This window comes from Colobus angolensis, unplaced genomic scaffold (genome assembly GCF_000951035.1).
Source record: "Colobus angolensis palliatus isolate OR3802 unplaced genomic scaffold, Cang.pa_1.0 Scaffold85, whole genome shotgun sequence".
NCBI lineage: Eukaryota > Metazoa > Chordata > Mammalia > Primates > Cercopithecidae > Colobus > Colobus angolensis.
In genome coordinates, this window is record NW_012122376.1 from 4,957,957 (window position 1) to 4,974,777 (window position 16,821).

General features: G+C 42.9%; 1 protein-coding gene across 1 annotated transcript in view; it reads left to right on the forward strand.

The window, feature by feature from the left end:
* Positions 1 to 16,821, forward strand: part of CPXM2 (carboxypeptidase X (M14 family), member 2) — a 147,380-nt gene that overhangs the window by 42,436 nt on the left and 88,123 nt on the right. Inside the window, exon 4 of the mRNA XM_011930212.1 lies at positions 7,138 to 7,277. Within this exon, the coding sequence (XP_011785602.1) occupies positions 7,138 to 7,277 (140 nt within the window). The remainder of the gene's footprint in view (positions 1 to 7,137; positions 7,278 to 16,821) is intronic.

A 16,821-nucleotide genomic window follows, 5' to 3' on the forward strand; every position in this document is an offset into this window, starting at 1 on the left:
AAAAAAAAAAAAAAAAAAAAAAAACTTTATGAAAAAGCTGCTCTACTAAAGAAGAGAGGTATATTTGATTTAGTCTTTTAAAAGTGAATGTTAGGGCAGGCATGGTGGCTCACGCCTGTAATCCCAGCAATATGGGAGATCAAAGCAGGTGGATCACTTGAGGTCAGGAGTTCCAGACCAGCCTGACCAACATGGTGAAACCCTGTCTCCACTAAAACTACAAAAATTAGCCAGATATGGTGACTGGCACCTGTAATCCCAGCTAATGAATCCAGGAGGCCAAGGTTGCAGTGAGCTGAGCTTGTGCCATTGCACTCCAGCCTGGGTAACAAGAGTGAAACTCTGTCTCAAAAAAAAAAAAAAGAAGAGTGAATGTTAAGAATATAATAAATGAAATTAGGTGATAAAGGGGAAGGAGGAGAAGCAGCAGGAAGTAGAAATAATGATTAAATCACTGCCCATAGTAGGGAGTTAATGGGTACTTTCTAAGAAAATATAGAATTAAGTATGTTATGTAAAAGACATAGTTACTAAATCAACCACTAAAACAAAGGTACAGCTCGTTAGCATTTTCAGAGGAAATATGCACTTAAAGAAAAAAAAAAAAAAAAAATCAATAGATAAAAATAAAACAAAGCTACAGGAAGCAATAAAAATAGAATATCTAAGAAACGCGGATGATTCATTCAGACAAAGAACATCTGTCAATGGGCTAAATGGACCTAACTCACCTAATAATAGAAGAAAACTGAAATTGTACCATAAAGCAAGTTTAATCACAGGTCACAGCAGGAACATACTAAACACAAAGGGAATCATACTTGTACCCCCAGTGGCTTCCATGTATTGACTGTGTTTTCTGTGACAGGCTCTATATAAAATACCTGTAACTGTGACAGTGGTATTATCACATATTTTATTTCTATCCTCATTTTATAAACCAACTGACCTAATTGGGGGTATTTAAACAATGAGCTGTAGAATGAGGACTTGCACTTGGCCTGCATGGGTTTCTGAGCTGTGCTGTCTTCTTGGAGTGCACAGGAGAATATACACAATCTTTATGGGGTCACTGATAAGTGAATTAATAATTGTTTGAGAATTAAACTTGTTCCCCAGATATACAATGTTAATGGCTAAAGCATTTCACAGATTGTCGTTAAATTGAATTAGAATGTTGATGTGAAAACATTTGCCTGTTTCTTTTTCAGTTAGTATATTTCTTCATCTTTTCTTCTTTTAAATAGTTAATAAATGGTCTATGGTGTGTTGAATAGATTTTATTTTTAAGTATTTTTAATTTTAAACTGTGGATGTTTACTAGGTTCCTTGGCCGATGCAAGGAAATAGTTAAGAAATTGGTTTTGGTTTTAAAAATTGCTTCAAAAACAATGACGCAAAAACAGTGTTTCTGTGCAGCCTACTTTACTGATGATTAAGGTTGGAATTGGGACAAGGTGCATTGCCAATTTGCAGAAGGATCAGCTGATTGCACCTGGAAAGTTTTATGGGTTTATAGCAGTGGTTTATTACAGAGGTTTATTGAAGACAGACATTCAGACCACATGATGGCCATTTTATGGCAGACTACTTACTTTACTAATCAGATGTCACAGCTAACATTTTTTAGATAACCTCCTCCTGAAAAGGCATTAACTTGCTGATAATCTATAGTTTCAACTCTTGCTTCTAATTTTTTTTTCTCGAAAATATTTAAAAATAACTATCAGTTTATCCTGTTTCTGTCCAAATAGCCCTGGGATACGTCTGCAGAGAGGCAGCTGTACGTCAATTATCCTGGAATCGCTAAATAGTTACATTCACTTGGATATGACTTTTTATTTGCTTCCAGATGTTTCTGTGTAGAGGCAGTCCATGATTATGAAATATGTACAGTGCAGATCAGTGACTCACTGCCGCAGAATGATTTTGATATTCACTGTTGTCTCTATCAGAAAGCAAAACACTTTGCATAATACCTAGCACGTAATCAATGCTCTGTAGATACCTGAAAAACAAAAAATAAACAGTAGACATTGTATCAGTCACCCTCTATATCTATGTATCCCTTTCCTTTTGCTTTTTAAAATTAAAATTTGTTTTAATCGGTTTTATAACAAACACACTTCACATTGCACCCGGCCCCTAACTGCCATCAAGCACTGTGGATGGCACAACTACTGGAAACTTTTTAATTGTCTCTCTGGGAATTGAAATCTTCATTTCTTTTCTTTTCTTTTTTTTTTTTTTTTTTGAGACAGCCTCACCCTGTAACCCAGGGTAGAGTGCAGTGGTGCCATCTCAGCTCACTGCAACCTCCGCCTCCCAGGTTCAAGCAATTCTCCTGCATCAGCCTCCTGAGTGGTTGGTATTACAGGCGCATACCACCACACCCGGCTAATTTTTTATATTTTTAGTAGAGATGGGGTTTCACCATGTTGGCCAGGCTGGTCTCGAACTCCTGACTTCTAGTGATCCACGCACCTTGGCCTCCCAAAGTGCTGGGATTACAGGCGTGAGCCACCATGCCTGGCCTGAAATCTTTGCTTCTAAATAATATGCACATATTGATTTCTATCAATTTATAAATGTGGACTTGATCTTTTAGATCCCTATTCTGGAAGATGAGGCTATCACACATTTTTATCACCCCTTTCCCCTCTTTCATCTTTCTGATAAAATTGTAGCTCAATTTTTGGGTAAATCTGTATCTAGGGTTTTCATTATTATGACTGAAAATTTTGCTTCCTACTTACTGAACCAAGAAATAATTTAATTTTGAGTCAGGAAATATTTACTTTATATCATTTCTTAACAACCTTTTGTTTTCCTGGACCTGCTGGTATTTTTAAGAACATATTCTTCCCCACACCCTGCAATAGGTCTGGACCTGAAAATAAAAAAAAACAAAAAAAAACCTTCAATATCATTTTTTATGCAGCCACATCTGTTCAGTGGTTTTTAGTCCTGTTTTATGCTTTACATTTCTGTCAGACACCCCTTCAGAAGCCGTTTCACCTGCTGCATTTGAATGGGCTACTCTCTGGGTCTCCTACATGGCTACTGTCTTGGGTCTTCACCATCATTCTGAGAATTCTCTGCTATGTTGGAACCCTTCATTTCTGGATCTGATATATTCCTCTCTGTGGTGTTCAGCCTCATTTTTTTGGAGTGTGTCCTCTAGTACAGGGTCCCCAGTCCCCCGTCCACAGACCAGTACCCATCTGTGGCTGGTTAGGAACAGGGCATGCACAGCAAGAAGTGAGTGGCAGGCCAGAGAGCAAAACTTCGTTTGTATTTACGGCTACTCCCCATTGCTCAAATTATGGCCTGAGCTCCACCTCCTGTAAGATCAGCAGCGGCATTAGATGCTCAAAGGAGCGCAGACCCTATTGTGAACGTGCATGTAGGGGATCTGGGTTGTGCATTCCTTATGAGAATCTAATGCCTGATGATCTGTTACTGTCTCCCATCACCTCCAGTTGAAAATGTCTAGTTGCAGGAAAATGAGCTCAGCCTCCCATTGATTCTACATTACGGTAAGTTGTGTAATTTTATTTCATTATATATTACAATTTGATAATAATAAAAATAAAGTGCACAATACATATAATACGCTTAAATTATCCCAAAACCATCCCCCACCCCCAGTTGGTGGAAAAATTGTCTTCCATGAAACCAGTCCCTGGTGCCAAAAAGGTTGGGGACTGCTGCTTTAGTAGCTTCATGGAAATGGTATATGAAAAATAGATTTTTTGAGAATGTGTGAATCTGAAAATATCTTTATTTTATCATCATGATTGATAGTTTGGCTGAGTGTAAAAATTCTAGGATGAAAAATCTTTCCCTTTCAAACATTGAAAACACTGTCCCTCCATTCTTCTAGCTTCAGATGCTGCTATTGAGAATTTCTGATGTCATTCTCATTCCTCTTTCTTTCTTTGTATGTGTTCGTTTTACTGCTTGTTTCCTCTTTGGAAACTTTTAGAATCTTTTCTTTATTTCTGATGTTTTGAAGTTTCAAAGTGATATTCCTTGGTGTGTGTATTAGTTTTTTATGTATACCAGATTCTTCGTGTTTCAGAGACTTAACTGGAAAGTATAGTTTTTATTTGGTCTTTTTTTCCCCCCTAAAATCCTTCTGGATTTCTTCCTCTGCTTTTCTTATTTTTCTCCTGTTGTCTATTTTTGTGTTCTGTTTTACTTTTTGTGAGATTTCTTCAACTTTATCTTTTTAGCCTTTCTGTTTTAAAAATAGAAAGCCTTTCTATTTTGAAAGTTGCTGACATTTTAAAAATTCCAACTTCCACATTCTTAATTTCTAAGAGCTCTTTCTTGTTCAGTGCTTTTTCCTTCTTTAGAGTATTCTGTTCTTGTTTCATGAAATCAAGACCTTTCTAGAAATATTAATTATAGATTTTTAAAGCCTTTTTTCTGTTCTCTATTATAGTTTGCATGGTGTTCTATAGCTGGTTGGGGAAGGAGCTGGAGCATCACGCTCTTTAGTGTGCTGATGCCCCCAGAAGTTACTGTTTTTATCCATCATGGCACCCTTGCCCTCCTCTGTGCCTAGTGTCCCCAGTCCAGAGTCTCTACAGTTTGCTTTCTTTTCAGAGAAAAATTTCAGGTCCTCTGTGGAGTGGGGGTGGAGATATGGGGGAATTAATTGTATTTTTTTTTTTTTTGAGACTGAGTCTTGCTCTGTCACCCAGGCTAGAGTGCAGTGGTGCAATCTTGGCTCACTGCAGCCTCTGCCCCACTGGTTCAAGTGATTCTTCTGCCTCAGCCTCCTGAGCAGCTAGGATTACAGATGTGAGCCACTGCGCCCAGCCTCATTGTTTTTTAATACACATTTTGAAGGAATTCCCTGTTGAGTCCTGCCTTAGCCTTACCTCCCAAAGATATTCTTGAAACCCAGGTTCTCAGTTTTTCTAAGTTCTGCGTGGCTTGTTTCTTATTGTGTTGTTTTGACATTTGCGCTTCCTTCTCTTGCTGAGTCATTCAGGATTCCCCCATCCGATTCTGTCTTCATATATTGTAATTTAGGGCTTTTATATGTCTTCTGGTTTTATCAGAGATCAAAGTTGTATTTCTGTATCTTACTTTCTTTCTTTGGAGTTGACTTTTGAGAGAAGAACACAGAAAAACTAACATGTTTATCCTATCATCTTGAAACAGAAAAATCCTATTAGGTTGATCTTAGACAGTATCAGGTTTTCTCTTTGTTATGGATTTGATAATTCCCACATTTATCTTAAGCAAAATTGAGTCTGTTAGGTACATTGGTGTGCTTTCTTTAAGGTAAAAAAATGCATATAATTTAATTTCCTTTATAAAATTACATTAATTCTCCATTTTTTTTGGTATTGTAGTGGAAAGATTCATTCCATGTTAGTGACATTTTCAAGACTAGTGTACCCTTTAAAGAATCAAACCTTTTATTTCATCAACTTTTAATTGGAATTTCTCCAAAATTTATCAGTGATTTTCCTACATTATTAAAGAGAAAGAGATGAATGCATTCTTCTCATGGTTTCTCAGAGGCATCATCTGAATATCATTTATTGCACGATGGTATAATTTTGTAACATCTCAGGGGCTGGTACCTCCTCTTTCACTGAATTCTCCCAGGCACTTGCTTTTTAAATTCATAATCGATTTTGCAGAGGTGGCTGTCACTTCCCAATGAGTCATCTTTGGAAAGAGCTCTCCATTCCCCTGACACTGTGCTACATTTAATTGACTGTCCAGTGTGCTCAGAAAGAACTGAGATTGGCAGCAGAAGCAAAATATTCAGGCTGGCAAAACTAGGAGCCTTAAATTTAATTTCAAATCCTGGTCAGTAGACTTTGATGGACAGTTCCTTCCAGTTTCCATGATTCTATAGGGTACATGTCTCAGGCTATGTGTCAGTTCTATTCTTATCTGCTAAGCCTTAGATGTCTAACACTGTACTGTGGTTTTGTCCTGATACAACGCTTATGTTAGCTGGTGCAGTGATGGATAGAGTTTTGCTCAGTGCAATCTTTGGCCAAGTTGTTCACTCCTATAGCTGGACTCTTAATTTCACATTTCCATTGCCCATTAAAAGTAAAGCTGTCCCCAGAATTTGAGCTGAAGGTGCTCAGAGATAGGGAAGATGAGCTGGTTGATCATTTTTATCATTCAGACGTTTTTGAATCTGATCATAAGAAATAACTTTGTGAAACAGCCATGGAAAAATAGGGTTAATAAATGAGGATGCTTCACTTGGTTCAGATGTCCTTTTTGGGAGGTGAGGAGTCAGGGAATTATCTCTTCACGTGGTGATAATATAGAGAAAATTCCAGAGCAAAAACTTTACCTATCTTGGAAATTTAGATCAAAAGAATTTTTGAACAAGGCATGGTGGTGTGTGCTTATAGTCCCAGCTATTCAGAGGACCGAGGAGGGAGGATTATTTAAACCCGGGAGTTTGAGGCCAGTCTGGGCAACATAGCAAGACTCCATCTCTGAAAAAAAAAAGAATTTTTGGTAGTAATAGCAACTGATACTGAATATATCAAATGACTTAAACACTAACAAACAAATGTTCACTGGATAAACTTACCCATCAATGCCTAGTTCAAGTATCACCCGGGTCTTGGGGCTTTCTGTCTATGGGCAGCCCTACACTAAGTTAGGGATTCTGTCCTTAAATGCTCCCACAGCGGTTTGCTCATATTCCTGAAATAGCGCCGGCCCCACTGTGTTCTAATTCATCTATTTTCACATCTTTCTTCCTGCTTAGATAGCGAGGTTCTGGGAGGGAACGATTCACCTTTGCGTCCCCAGCACCTGGTGTGCGTGGGCTGCTGTGTAGGAGATGGTTTCTGTGTGCTAGATGAATGAGTAGTAGGAGTACTCATTAAATTTCATCTTTCACACTGGGCAAAAAGAGGACATGGTATATTGAAATATTTTCAACTTGTGGATACGAAGCATCTCCCTTTTATGATTTAGGGTAAGGCATTCAGGGCGCAATTATTTTTTTCCTTAATATCTTCCTCATTTTCTTCTCCTATCCTCCCTCCCTTCCTCTCAGTCTCAGGCAAAGATATGTCTTAATTGTCTTCAATTAAGAGTCTTTTTGAAGAACACCCCTTTCTTTCTTTCTAGGCGGGCATTAATGAAAATGATTTTTATGACGGAGCGTGGTGTGCGGGAAGAAATGACCTCCAGCAGTGGATTGAAGTGGATGCCCGGCGCCTGACCAGATTCACTGGCGTCATCACTCAAGGGAGGAACTCCCTCTGGCTGTGAGTCTACCTGGACATGGGCTTTCTAGACCCTGTTTTGGGTCTCACTTTTGAGGGTCTGGACAGACACAGGGAAGTTGTAGAGAGGTGTTTGGTGATGGGCAGTAGAAGGGGAGAAAATTGGAATATGAACAGGAGGCCGGGCTCACTGTCGACACATTCTCTTGGAAGGAAGGTGCGTCTCAGAACGACACCCACCCCCTGCACAGGAGTGGGAAGAAAGATCTGCCCCAGGTGCTTTAGGCAAGTGGCTGCTGTCTTGGCTCTGGGACGAGATGTTGGTGTCCTGATTGGTGGCCAGGGCACAGCCCAAGGCAGGACCTCTGGACAAGCAGTGAGTACACAGTTCTGGAGTAGAGGGCATGGATTGTCCAGATCCTGGGAAGAAGGACTGGAAGTCTGGGTTCCTGAATGAAGGACCACCGGAGAAGTAGTGAAAGTCAAGGATGACACGGCTTGAGGCCTGTGAATGAGAAGGGGTCCCATTTCTCAGAATTTCACTCAGGGCCAAGGCTGGGACAGTGACAAGTGTGACCCAATTATAATCCCAAGAGAGATGGGCTGCAGCCCCTGAAAACCCTCTGTCTCGTGACATATGCATACAGTGGAACATACTATTCAGCCTTAAAGATGAAGGCATGCTGCCACATGCTACACGTGGGTACAGCTTGGGGTCGTTCTGCTAAGTGCAATATGCCAGTCACAAAAGACAAACACTGCATGATTCCACTTTCATGTCGACCTAGAGCAGTCAGATGTATAGCGGCAGAAAGTAGAATGATGTTGCCAGGGCTAGGAGGAAGGGGGAATTTGGAGTTAATGTTGAAGAGGTACAGAGGTTCGGTATAGGTTGATGAAAAGTTCTGGAGATAGATGGTTGCAAATGTGAAAGTACTTAATACCACAGAACTGTACAGTTAAAGATGGTTAAAATGATAAATTTTATGTAATGTTTATTTTACAATAAGCAAGCAAAAATACGTGAATAAAATCACCCCGTCGACCTCGGCTCAGGGCTGGTTGTGGAGACCGAGGCAGAGCCGCATCTGTGAGGGATGTCGTGTGGCTCCAGCCATGTGGACGGTGGTCATGCGGAGCTTGGGGGCTTTGTGGAGGGGCATAGTAGAGTCAGCAGGACCTTGGGTGCTTTCTGAACGTATAGAAGAAATCTTCAAATTCTTCTCACATCTGCCTATGTTGAGAAGCCAAGATCACAAATGTCCCACACGTGAACGTGAGGAAACTGTGATATTTGTGAGCTCAGATCCCTCCCGTCTGCAGTCCTCCCCAACCCTCCCATCTATACTGCACTCTGAAAGCTCATGTCTTACCATCTTTCAATATTTACTAATTACTTGGCAATCAAATAAAATCAAAGTTTAATTTGCTGACTAGATTAATTTTAATTTCTGGAAGGTCAACATTAATAAATAAAGTGGGATAAGTGAGATGAACCTGGCATCTGTGCTCACATTTAAACACCTGTCATTGTCCCTGCAAAGGGGACTTTCTTACGCAGTGACAGTTGTCAGGCAGTGACTCATCATCTATTTTACTCTGAATTTTTTTTTTTTTTTTTTTTTTTACTGTAAAGACAATAGTATAACATCCAGCAAAATTTTAAAACATTATGCATGATTCCATGGTCTTTATGCTAACAGATTTTTTTCCCTCATATTGCAATCATGTTACATATCCAGTTATTTTATTTTTAACTTAAAGACATATCAGTAACATTTTTCATGCTGTTACTCAGGCTTTGTAATGATCATTTTTAATGGCCTGTAATTTACTCAGCCACACCTCCATCACTGTCCCAATTTTCTATTATCACATATCATGTTGTGAGAAAGCATTTTCATACTTTTTCTTCATTTGAATTCTTTTCTGTGAATACATTTTCAGAGCTCGAATAATTTGTGCATTTTGACAACAGTTGGTTATGCATTTATGCCATTTTGTGCATCACATTTTATTTGCCTTGCTTTTCAGTAGCGTTTGTGTATGTATTTGTTGATTTTTCCTCTGTGGCATGCGTTTTGCTTTTAGCAGTAGCTTATTCCCATAACAATTGTTTTCACTGTTGATATTCTGAAAGGCAAGAATTTATGGGGGCAGTTGGGTTGCTCAGGAAAAAATGGAAACTTAAAACAAAAGACTGTTTTGAGATTATCCATGGGGATTTTTGCCTTAGTGTTTGCATGTTAAGCTGTCTGGCCACTGTCCTTAGAGACCCAGGAGTCGGGTTATTATTGGATTAGAAAATAAGTGAAAGGTAGGTATAAAGCTCACATTCCATTTCAGCTAGAAACATGAGAAGATTTGGGATAAGCAAGGAATTGCAGTGGAACAGTATCTTTCTTTGGCTCAAACAGTACAGGAACATCTCAGAGGGAAGGCAAGGGATAGAATTAATTTTAAAATGTATTTCAAGCCAAATTATTCTCCAGGAACAATGAAAAGAAACCCGATGAGTTTTGGTTTGTCTTATCTCTTGGAATAGTACTGTCTCCAATGAGAACTGAAGAGGAAATGGGATTAGGATACATCTTGGTATCTGAGCCTTTTTCTATCTCAGTATGTCCAGAAAACATGTCAAAAATGAGTATCATTCAATACTAACAGTGAAGAAGGCAGTAGTCATCTCCCTTTCTCTCTTGGCATGACCCATCCCCACACTGCTCCCAGTTCAGATGGCTATGGTACCATTTTTAATATTTCTATCGATTGGTTTTCATGTTTCTTCCCGCTAGTCTGTGATTCCCTTGATGGCAGATCCATGTCTTGGCAGTCTTTATTCCTGGGACCTTACTCAGGACCAGGTACCTATTAGATGCACGAGAAATAACTCTTTAATGAATGAGTATCAATATGAAGTAAAGAGTCGACAAAGACTCATTCACATGGAATGGTAATGAGCTAATTCATCTATGACGATACATGGATGAGCATTTATTTATATTATACATGTAAGGGGGAATGTGGAGGGGTTCGGGAAGAGAAGGTTGAGAAGCCACAGGTGTGTGGAGCTGGACAGCTCCTGTAGAGCGGCCGCCACGTCAGGGCTTTCGGCCCTTGCTGGTTTCGAGATTTCTCTTCTGTGACCCTCAGTTTCCTGTTCTCTAAAAATGAGATAACTACTCTCTATCTCATAAAGATGCGGTGAGAGTAAAATTACATTATGATGTTTTAAATGAGCCAGCACATAATAAGTGCACAGTAAGTGGTAGCTGTTCCTGCCACACGTCTTTGGGTTTATCTGTAACTGTGGTTTTCAAGCTTTATTTTTAGATATAGATTCTTCTCTCAAATAAAATTTTGCTTGGAAATATTTAGAAAATATAGACAGAGAAAGCTGCTTTGCATGAATCTGAGGATTTGGGGACAGTCACCTACCTGGTCCTCCCCTCTTCTTCCTCACAGGAACACCTCGGAGGACAAATTGGTGGAAGTATCTGTGTGTAGGAGCCTAGTAAATAGCTCGAGGGTGGTCTGCGCAGGTTACTATCCTGCACACTCCCCCCGGTGCCCGTTGCCACTTCCCAGGTCCTGCAGGGTCGCAGGCAGAAGTGGAATTCACACCAAGACAAGCCATGGCAGAGTTGGAATTAGAGTTTGAGTTTTCTAGTTAAGTGTGCAGAGCGTACCCTCGTCTCACAGCGTGTTGCATTTTGGTTGGTAATGTTTCAGAAGTGGAAAGGGAGGAACTTGCCAGCCTGGTAGATTTTTCCAAGTGGATGTTGCTATTCAGAGTGGCTTCTAGCTGGCTATTGAAATACAGAAAGACTTGACTAGCAGTTGGAGTTACAATATACACTTAAGAAATAAACTTTTCCTTTATAGGACATTTATAGTTGGATTTTATTTTATTTTATTTCTTAGATGGAGTCTTGCTTTGTCACCCAGGCTGGAGTGCAGAGGTGTGATCTCAACTCACTGCAACCTCCACCTCCCAGGTTCAAGTGATAATACTCAGCTTCTTGAGTAGCTGGGATTACAGGCACCTGTCACTGTGCCCAGCTAATTTTTGTATTTTTAGTAGAGACGGGGTTTCACCATGTTGGTCAGGTGGTCGTGAACTCCTGACCTCAGGTAATACTCCTGCCTCGGCCTCCCAAAGTGCCTGGATTACAGGCATAAGCCACCATGCCTTGCCCTATAGTTGGGATTTAAAAATGAACATTCATGATCTTATTTGTTTCTGATACTCTCTGGATGTCTATTAATTCATTCCTATGATGTTTATCAAGTGCTCTACAGTAAGCACTAGGGATATAAAAGTGGGCAAGAAATGGCCCTGCCTGCAGGGAGTTTTCAATCTAGTGGAAGAGTCCAATACCTTCGTGGGTCTACTAGACTCAGCAAGGCGCATCCCATGGTAAATGGGCACAGGGGAGCTGCTGTGAGCCCTGGGGGACAAATGGGAGAGACGAAAAGGCGAAATCACAAGGCTCAGCCACCACGGTCCTGACGCAAGCTCATAACCAACTTGATAAGTTCTACAACCGCAGTTTTATTAGTTTTCCAAATAATTCATGCTATTTGAAAGTAATACAATAACTTATACAAATATAAATTATTCAATATCATTAAAAATATAAATTATTCAATATCATTAAAACAACCAGATTGTTTTAATGATATTGAATAATTTATATTTTTCACAATTATGAAGTATCCTTCCCTACTGCATTATAATTTTGTGCAGTGTTAGTATACTAATGAAAAGCAATCTTTTATTTCCCTAATGACAGAAAGTATATTAGATATATGAGTGTTAACAGTTATAACCAATATGATGATTGAAAAGTTAATTATTCTGCTTGAGGTGAATAGATGACTCTAATGATTTGGAATAAATACAGACAGTTGGAAGGAGCCAAATCTTTTCAATTTTAGCTCTTTAATCGACAAAATGATTCTGTGTATATCTTGAAGTCTGTGCATTTGTCCTTTAAGTGTGGGGCAAAAATTTGATGAATGAGTTTGTGAGGTGAGGGCTGAGGAGGGTTGGCTGGTAGGCTGACTTTGTAAGAGGGAGTTAGGCTAATGAGAGGAAGATGGATGGAACTTTTGCTGTGAGCCAGGCTCTGTGCATGAGAGCGCAAGGACAGGGAGGCTTAGCCCTGAGCCCTGAGACGCTCGCTTTCTGTTTGGCAATGGAAAGTCTTAGCAGGAGTTCCACATTCAGCTTTTCTTTGGAGAATTCTGATGGTGAAGGGAAGGAGTGGGTAAGATGCCAACATCAGAAGGAAGACCAGGAGAAGAAAGGCGAATTTCCCTCCTTGCTTCTTGGGAATCTGGCTGTTTCTCAGCTAGACAGAAGATCCAGGTGGAGGGAAAGTCAGTGGGGGATGGCTGATGGGGCAGGTCCCTGAGGGGCTGACTCTGGGGCAGGGGCTCACCTGGAAAGGAGGAGGGTCTCCTTTACCCTGAGATCTCTCCTGTGGGGAAGATCCAGGTGAAGGGAAAGTTGGTGGGGGGTGGCTGATGGGGCAGGTCCCTGAGGTGCTGACACTGGGGGGCAGGGCCTCACCTGGAAAGGAGGAGGTTCTCCTATACCCTGAGATAGTGAAGGTGGGGAGCAGTGCTGAGGGGTGTCCCAAGCCTTCACCCCAGAGGGTTTCACGTTCTTGGTGAAGTAGAAGGTGGGGTCCTCTGCAGACAGGGAGTGTGGCAGAATTTGGGGCTGGAAACTCAGAGAGAGTAAGATCTGCATTGAGATAAAGGACAGGGAGCATCTTCCTCCAGTTGCAGAGAGGGCTCTGGGCATTGGAGATGTGGAATTGTCACTGTCCTTTTGGGCACGCTTGGTGGTATGTTTACTAGGGGCAGTGGAGTTAGTGGCAGTTGCAGCTGGAGGAGATCAGGAACGAGGGCAGTGTGGCACTGGTGGCACCAACTGTGTCAGGAGTGAGTGCCTGTGAGACTCAGGGCTGGTGGGGTGGGAATTCAAGCTAGAGGGCTGATTCCCTGGAGGTGCAGGGCAGGTTCAGGAGCCCCTGTGGGAGATGACACTTCAGAAGTGATGGAGGATTGGCAGGGGAAAACAGTGGCCCTATCTGAGGACCCCATGGGGCAGTGGAGTTGATGACTGGGGTCAGGATGCAAGGGGCTGAGATGGAGCCACGGGGAGTTTCCAAAGGAGCAGACTTCTGGGAATCTTGAGGCTTGAGGACTGGCTACTCAGCACCATCCCTGTTGGGGGGATCTCCAGGGGACACTGGACCCTGCAAGGATCGGGAGAGGAGATGAGGAGGCAGCTGAAGTGACAGTGGGGTCTCTAGCAGAAGCGGAAAGGGAGGTGAGAAGGGCAGAGACAAATACAGAAGCAGCTGGAGGACCTTGGTCCAGGGCGTGGGGGAGCCCGAGCTTCCCCAAACACCTCCTTTGGCCAAGGTGCCCATTTTCACAGCAGGAAGCATTCAGCAAGGTCCACCCTTTCTCTTCCACTGGATCCAACTTTCTGCTCCCCTGAGGCATCATCCTGGCCTCTGTGTCCCCTTGTTCCTCCCAAGAGACCTGGGCCCACATGGCAGCAGCCTGCCACAGTCAGAGAGAAGGTGCGGGGCCAGGCCAGGAGCTCAGAAGCAGAGTGCAAAGTGAGGCCAGCACTTCATAAATCATTCACCCGTCTTCTCGGGAGAGAGGGTGTGTGTGTTTTCAGAATGTGTCATGCTGTGTCTCCTCGCTTAAGGGTGAAATGAAATGTTTGGCACCTATGGGGGGCTGGGGAGAGAGAAGTTTCCAAACTCCTTTCTAACTTCTTTGAAAACTGTCAGTTTCTGAACCATAGTGTTAAGCATGAAATAGAAGCGTTTTAATGAAAACATCTCTAAGTTCAAGTAGAAGGCCGGGCATGCAATCATTTCTGCATTTTATGTTAAATTTCAGCAATGCAGGGATAGTTATTTGAAATTAAATAAAGCTTTTACAAGGGGCTCGTTCTTGGCTTTCTGGGTGTTGATGATGAAGGTATGAGCTCTCAGATGGGGAAATCTCTGATTTTTGAGTTTGTTTCCGGATTGGAAGCTTCCACTCTGCTTTATCCGAGGGTTCTTGTTCCCCAGCTGTGACTCCCCAGGAAACCTCTCAGATGGTTGCTGGGCACACCTTGCCTTTGCCTCCCTCTGTTTTTTTTGTGGGGAGGCCCCCTTGCTGTGGGCCCCCTCCCCTGATTAGCTCACCAATGTCTCCACCCCTTGACCCATGTCTTAGTCCATTGGTGTTGCTATAGAGGAATATTGGAGGCTGGATAATTTATAAAGAAAAGAGGTTTATTTGGCTCATGATTCTGCAGTTGTGCAAGAAGCATGGTGGCCGCATCTGCATCTGGGGAGAGCCTGAGGCTCCCCCCACTCATGTCAGAAGGCGAAGGAGAGCTGGTACGTGTGCAGAGATCACATGGGGAGAGGGGAGGCAAGAGAGAGGGGAAAGGTGCTAGGCTTCTTTTAACAGCCAGCTCTCATGGAAGCTTGGGGGAACTAATAGGGCAAGAACTCACTCAGCACCCCCTGCCCCCCAACCAAGGAGGGCATTACTCTATTCGTGAAGGATCTGTCCCTATGACCCAGACACCTCCTATTAAGCTGCATCTCCAACATGGGCTCAGATTTCCACATGGCATTTGGAGAGGTCAGTCAGACTACAGCAACCCACAAGGGCCTGTGGAGACTGGCTCCTACTGCCCATCCGATGTCATTCCCTTTGTTCGTTGCACTCCAGCCCAGGAACATCCTTTTTGTTCCACAAACACACCGGGCCTGCTGCTGCCCTGGTGCCTTTGCACTTTGCTATTCCCTCTTCCTGCAGGCGCAACCCTCCTTGTGCTCAGAGGCCTTCTTTGCCCACCTTTTAAAACCCAGCCTCAGTTGCTTCATGTCCTCTCTTGGCTTTATTTGACCACCTATCTATTTGTTTGTACTTACACTGATGTTGCCCCTGGGGTGCAGGCAGGGTTGTTTGCCCTTGAATCTCCAGTGCTAGATTAGAGCCCTGCACAGGGCAGGTCTCTATGACCAGCCCCTCCTGACCCTGTCTCCTCTGGAGGCCAAACAGCTTCTGCCAAGCCAGAGTCCACCTAGCATAGGTGGGGCTCTTTAGTGCAGAGACCGCTGGGAGGAAACCTGCTCCAGGAGGCCCTGGCGGGATGCAGCTCCACTCCTTTGCTCTCTGTCCCCCCAGATGACCAGGTCCTCACTGGTGTCAAACAGTGAATAATAGCTCAGATTCTGGAGTGAGACTGGGATTCCAGACCTACCGAGCTGCTCATCCTTGAACCTGTTTCTGAGCCTTTCGGGCCCCAGTTTCTTCATCTGTAAGATGGAGATGTAATCGTAGCTACCACATAGGGTTGTTGTGGGGATTAAATGAGTTAATTCCCTTCAAGCAGTTAAGATTGTCCTTGGCACATAGCAAGTGCCCTGTAGGAGTCTGCTGTTGCTGCTGTTTTCTTGGGTCTCCTTCCCTTTCATGGAGGGTCCTATCCTCATGCCAGTACTGCCCCTACCCCATTCCTCTATCTTCTCTCTAGCTAAGCTGAAATGTGCTCAGACCACATCCTCGGTTCTCTGATAACTCTCACTTGCTCTGTGTGGTCCTAGTGTCGTTAACTGGGAGGCAGCTGCCACTGGCCTTCAGTAGGTGGGTGGGCCAGTGGCCATCTCGCCCTTCCAAGCCTCAGTTTCCTGGAGCGTGGGAAGAGGAGATGCCTCACTCTTTCAGCTTGCTGAGTGGTGGTAAGATGCCTGTGCAAAGCCATGAGCTCAGCCTGGACACATGGCAGAGACACAATAAGCTGAAACTTCTCTCATTTACCAGGTGGCCTCATTTTACCTCTGAGCACCCCCAAGCCCTATTCATCCCTAGCTGGGACCTCCAGCACCCCCTTCCCCCGCCCCAGTGCCTCCAGAGGGCACCCAGGAAGGCCCTGGCAACTGAATCATGTTGCAGCTAAGAAGTAGCATCTGACATTTTATGAAAATATTCCTGTGACATATCTGTATTTTGTTGGCATAAATTTGACTGGCAGGAACTTTTTAAAGATAAAAGCACATGGGTTCCCTACACCAGGGCGGCTGGGCACTTTGCCTTTGTTACCTCCTGTGCTGTTCATTGTAACCCTGCCCATGTAGGTTCCTTTCTTCTCTCATTGTATGGATGAGAAAACAGGTTTAGAAAGCCCAAGTAACATGGCGTAACCTTCTGTCTTAGTCTGTTCATGATGCTATAACAGAAATACCTTAGACTGGGAAACTTATACATAATTGAAGTTTGTTTCTCACAGTTTGGGAAGTCCAAGATCGAAGTGCTGGCAGGTTCCACGTCTTTTGAGGTCTCCTCTCTGTTTCCAAGATGGCGCCTCGTTGCTGCATGCTCCAGAGGGGATGAACTTTGTGTCCTCCTCCCATGCCGGAAAGGATGGAAGAGCAAAAGACACTCAGGTGCTCTCTTCACCCTCTTTTGTAAGAGTACTAATCCATTCATGAGGGCTCTGCTCTTCCCCAAAAGCTCTACCTCTTTTTTTTTTTTTTTTTTTTTTTTT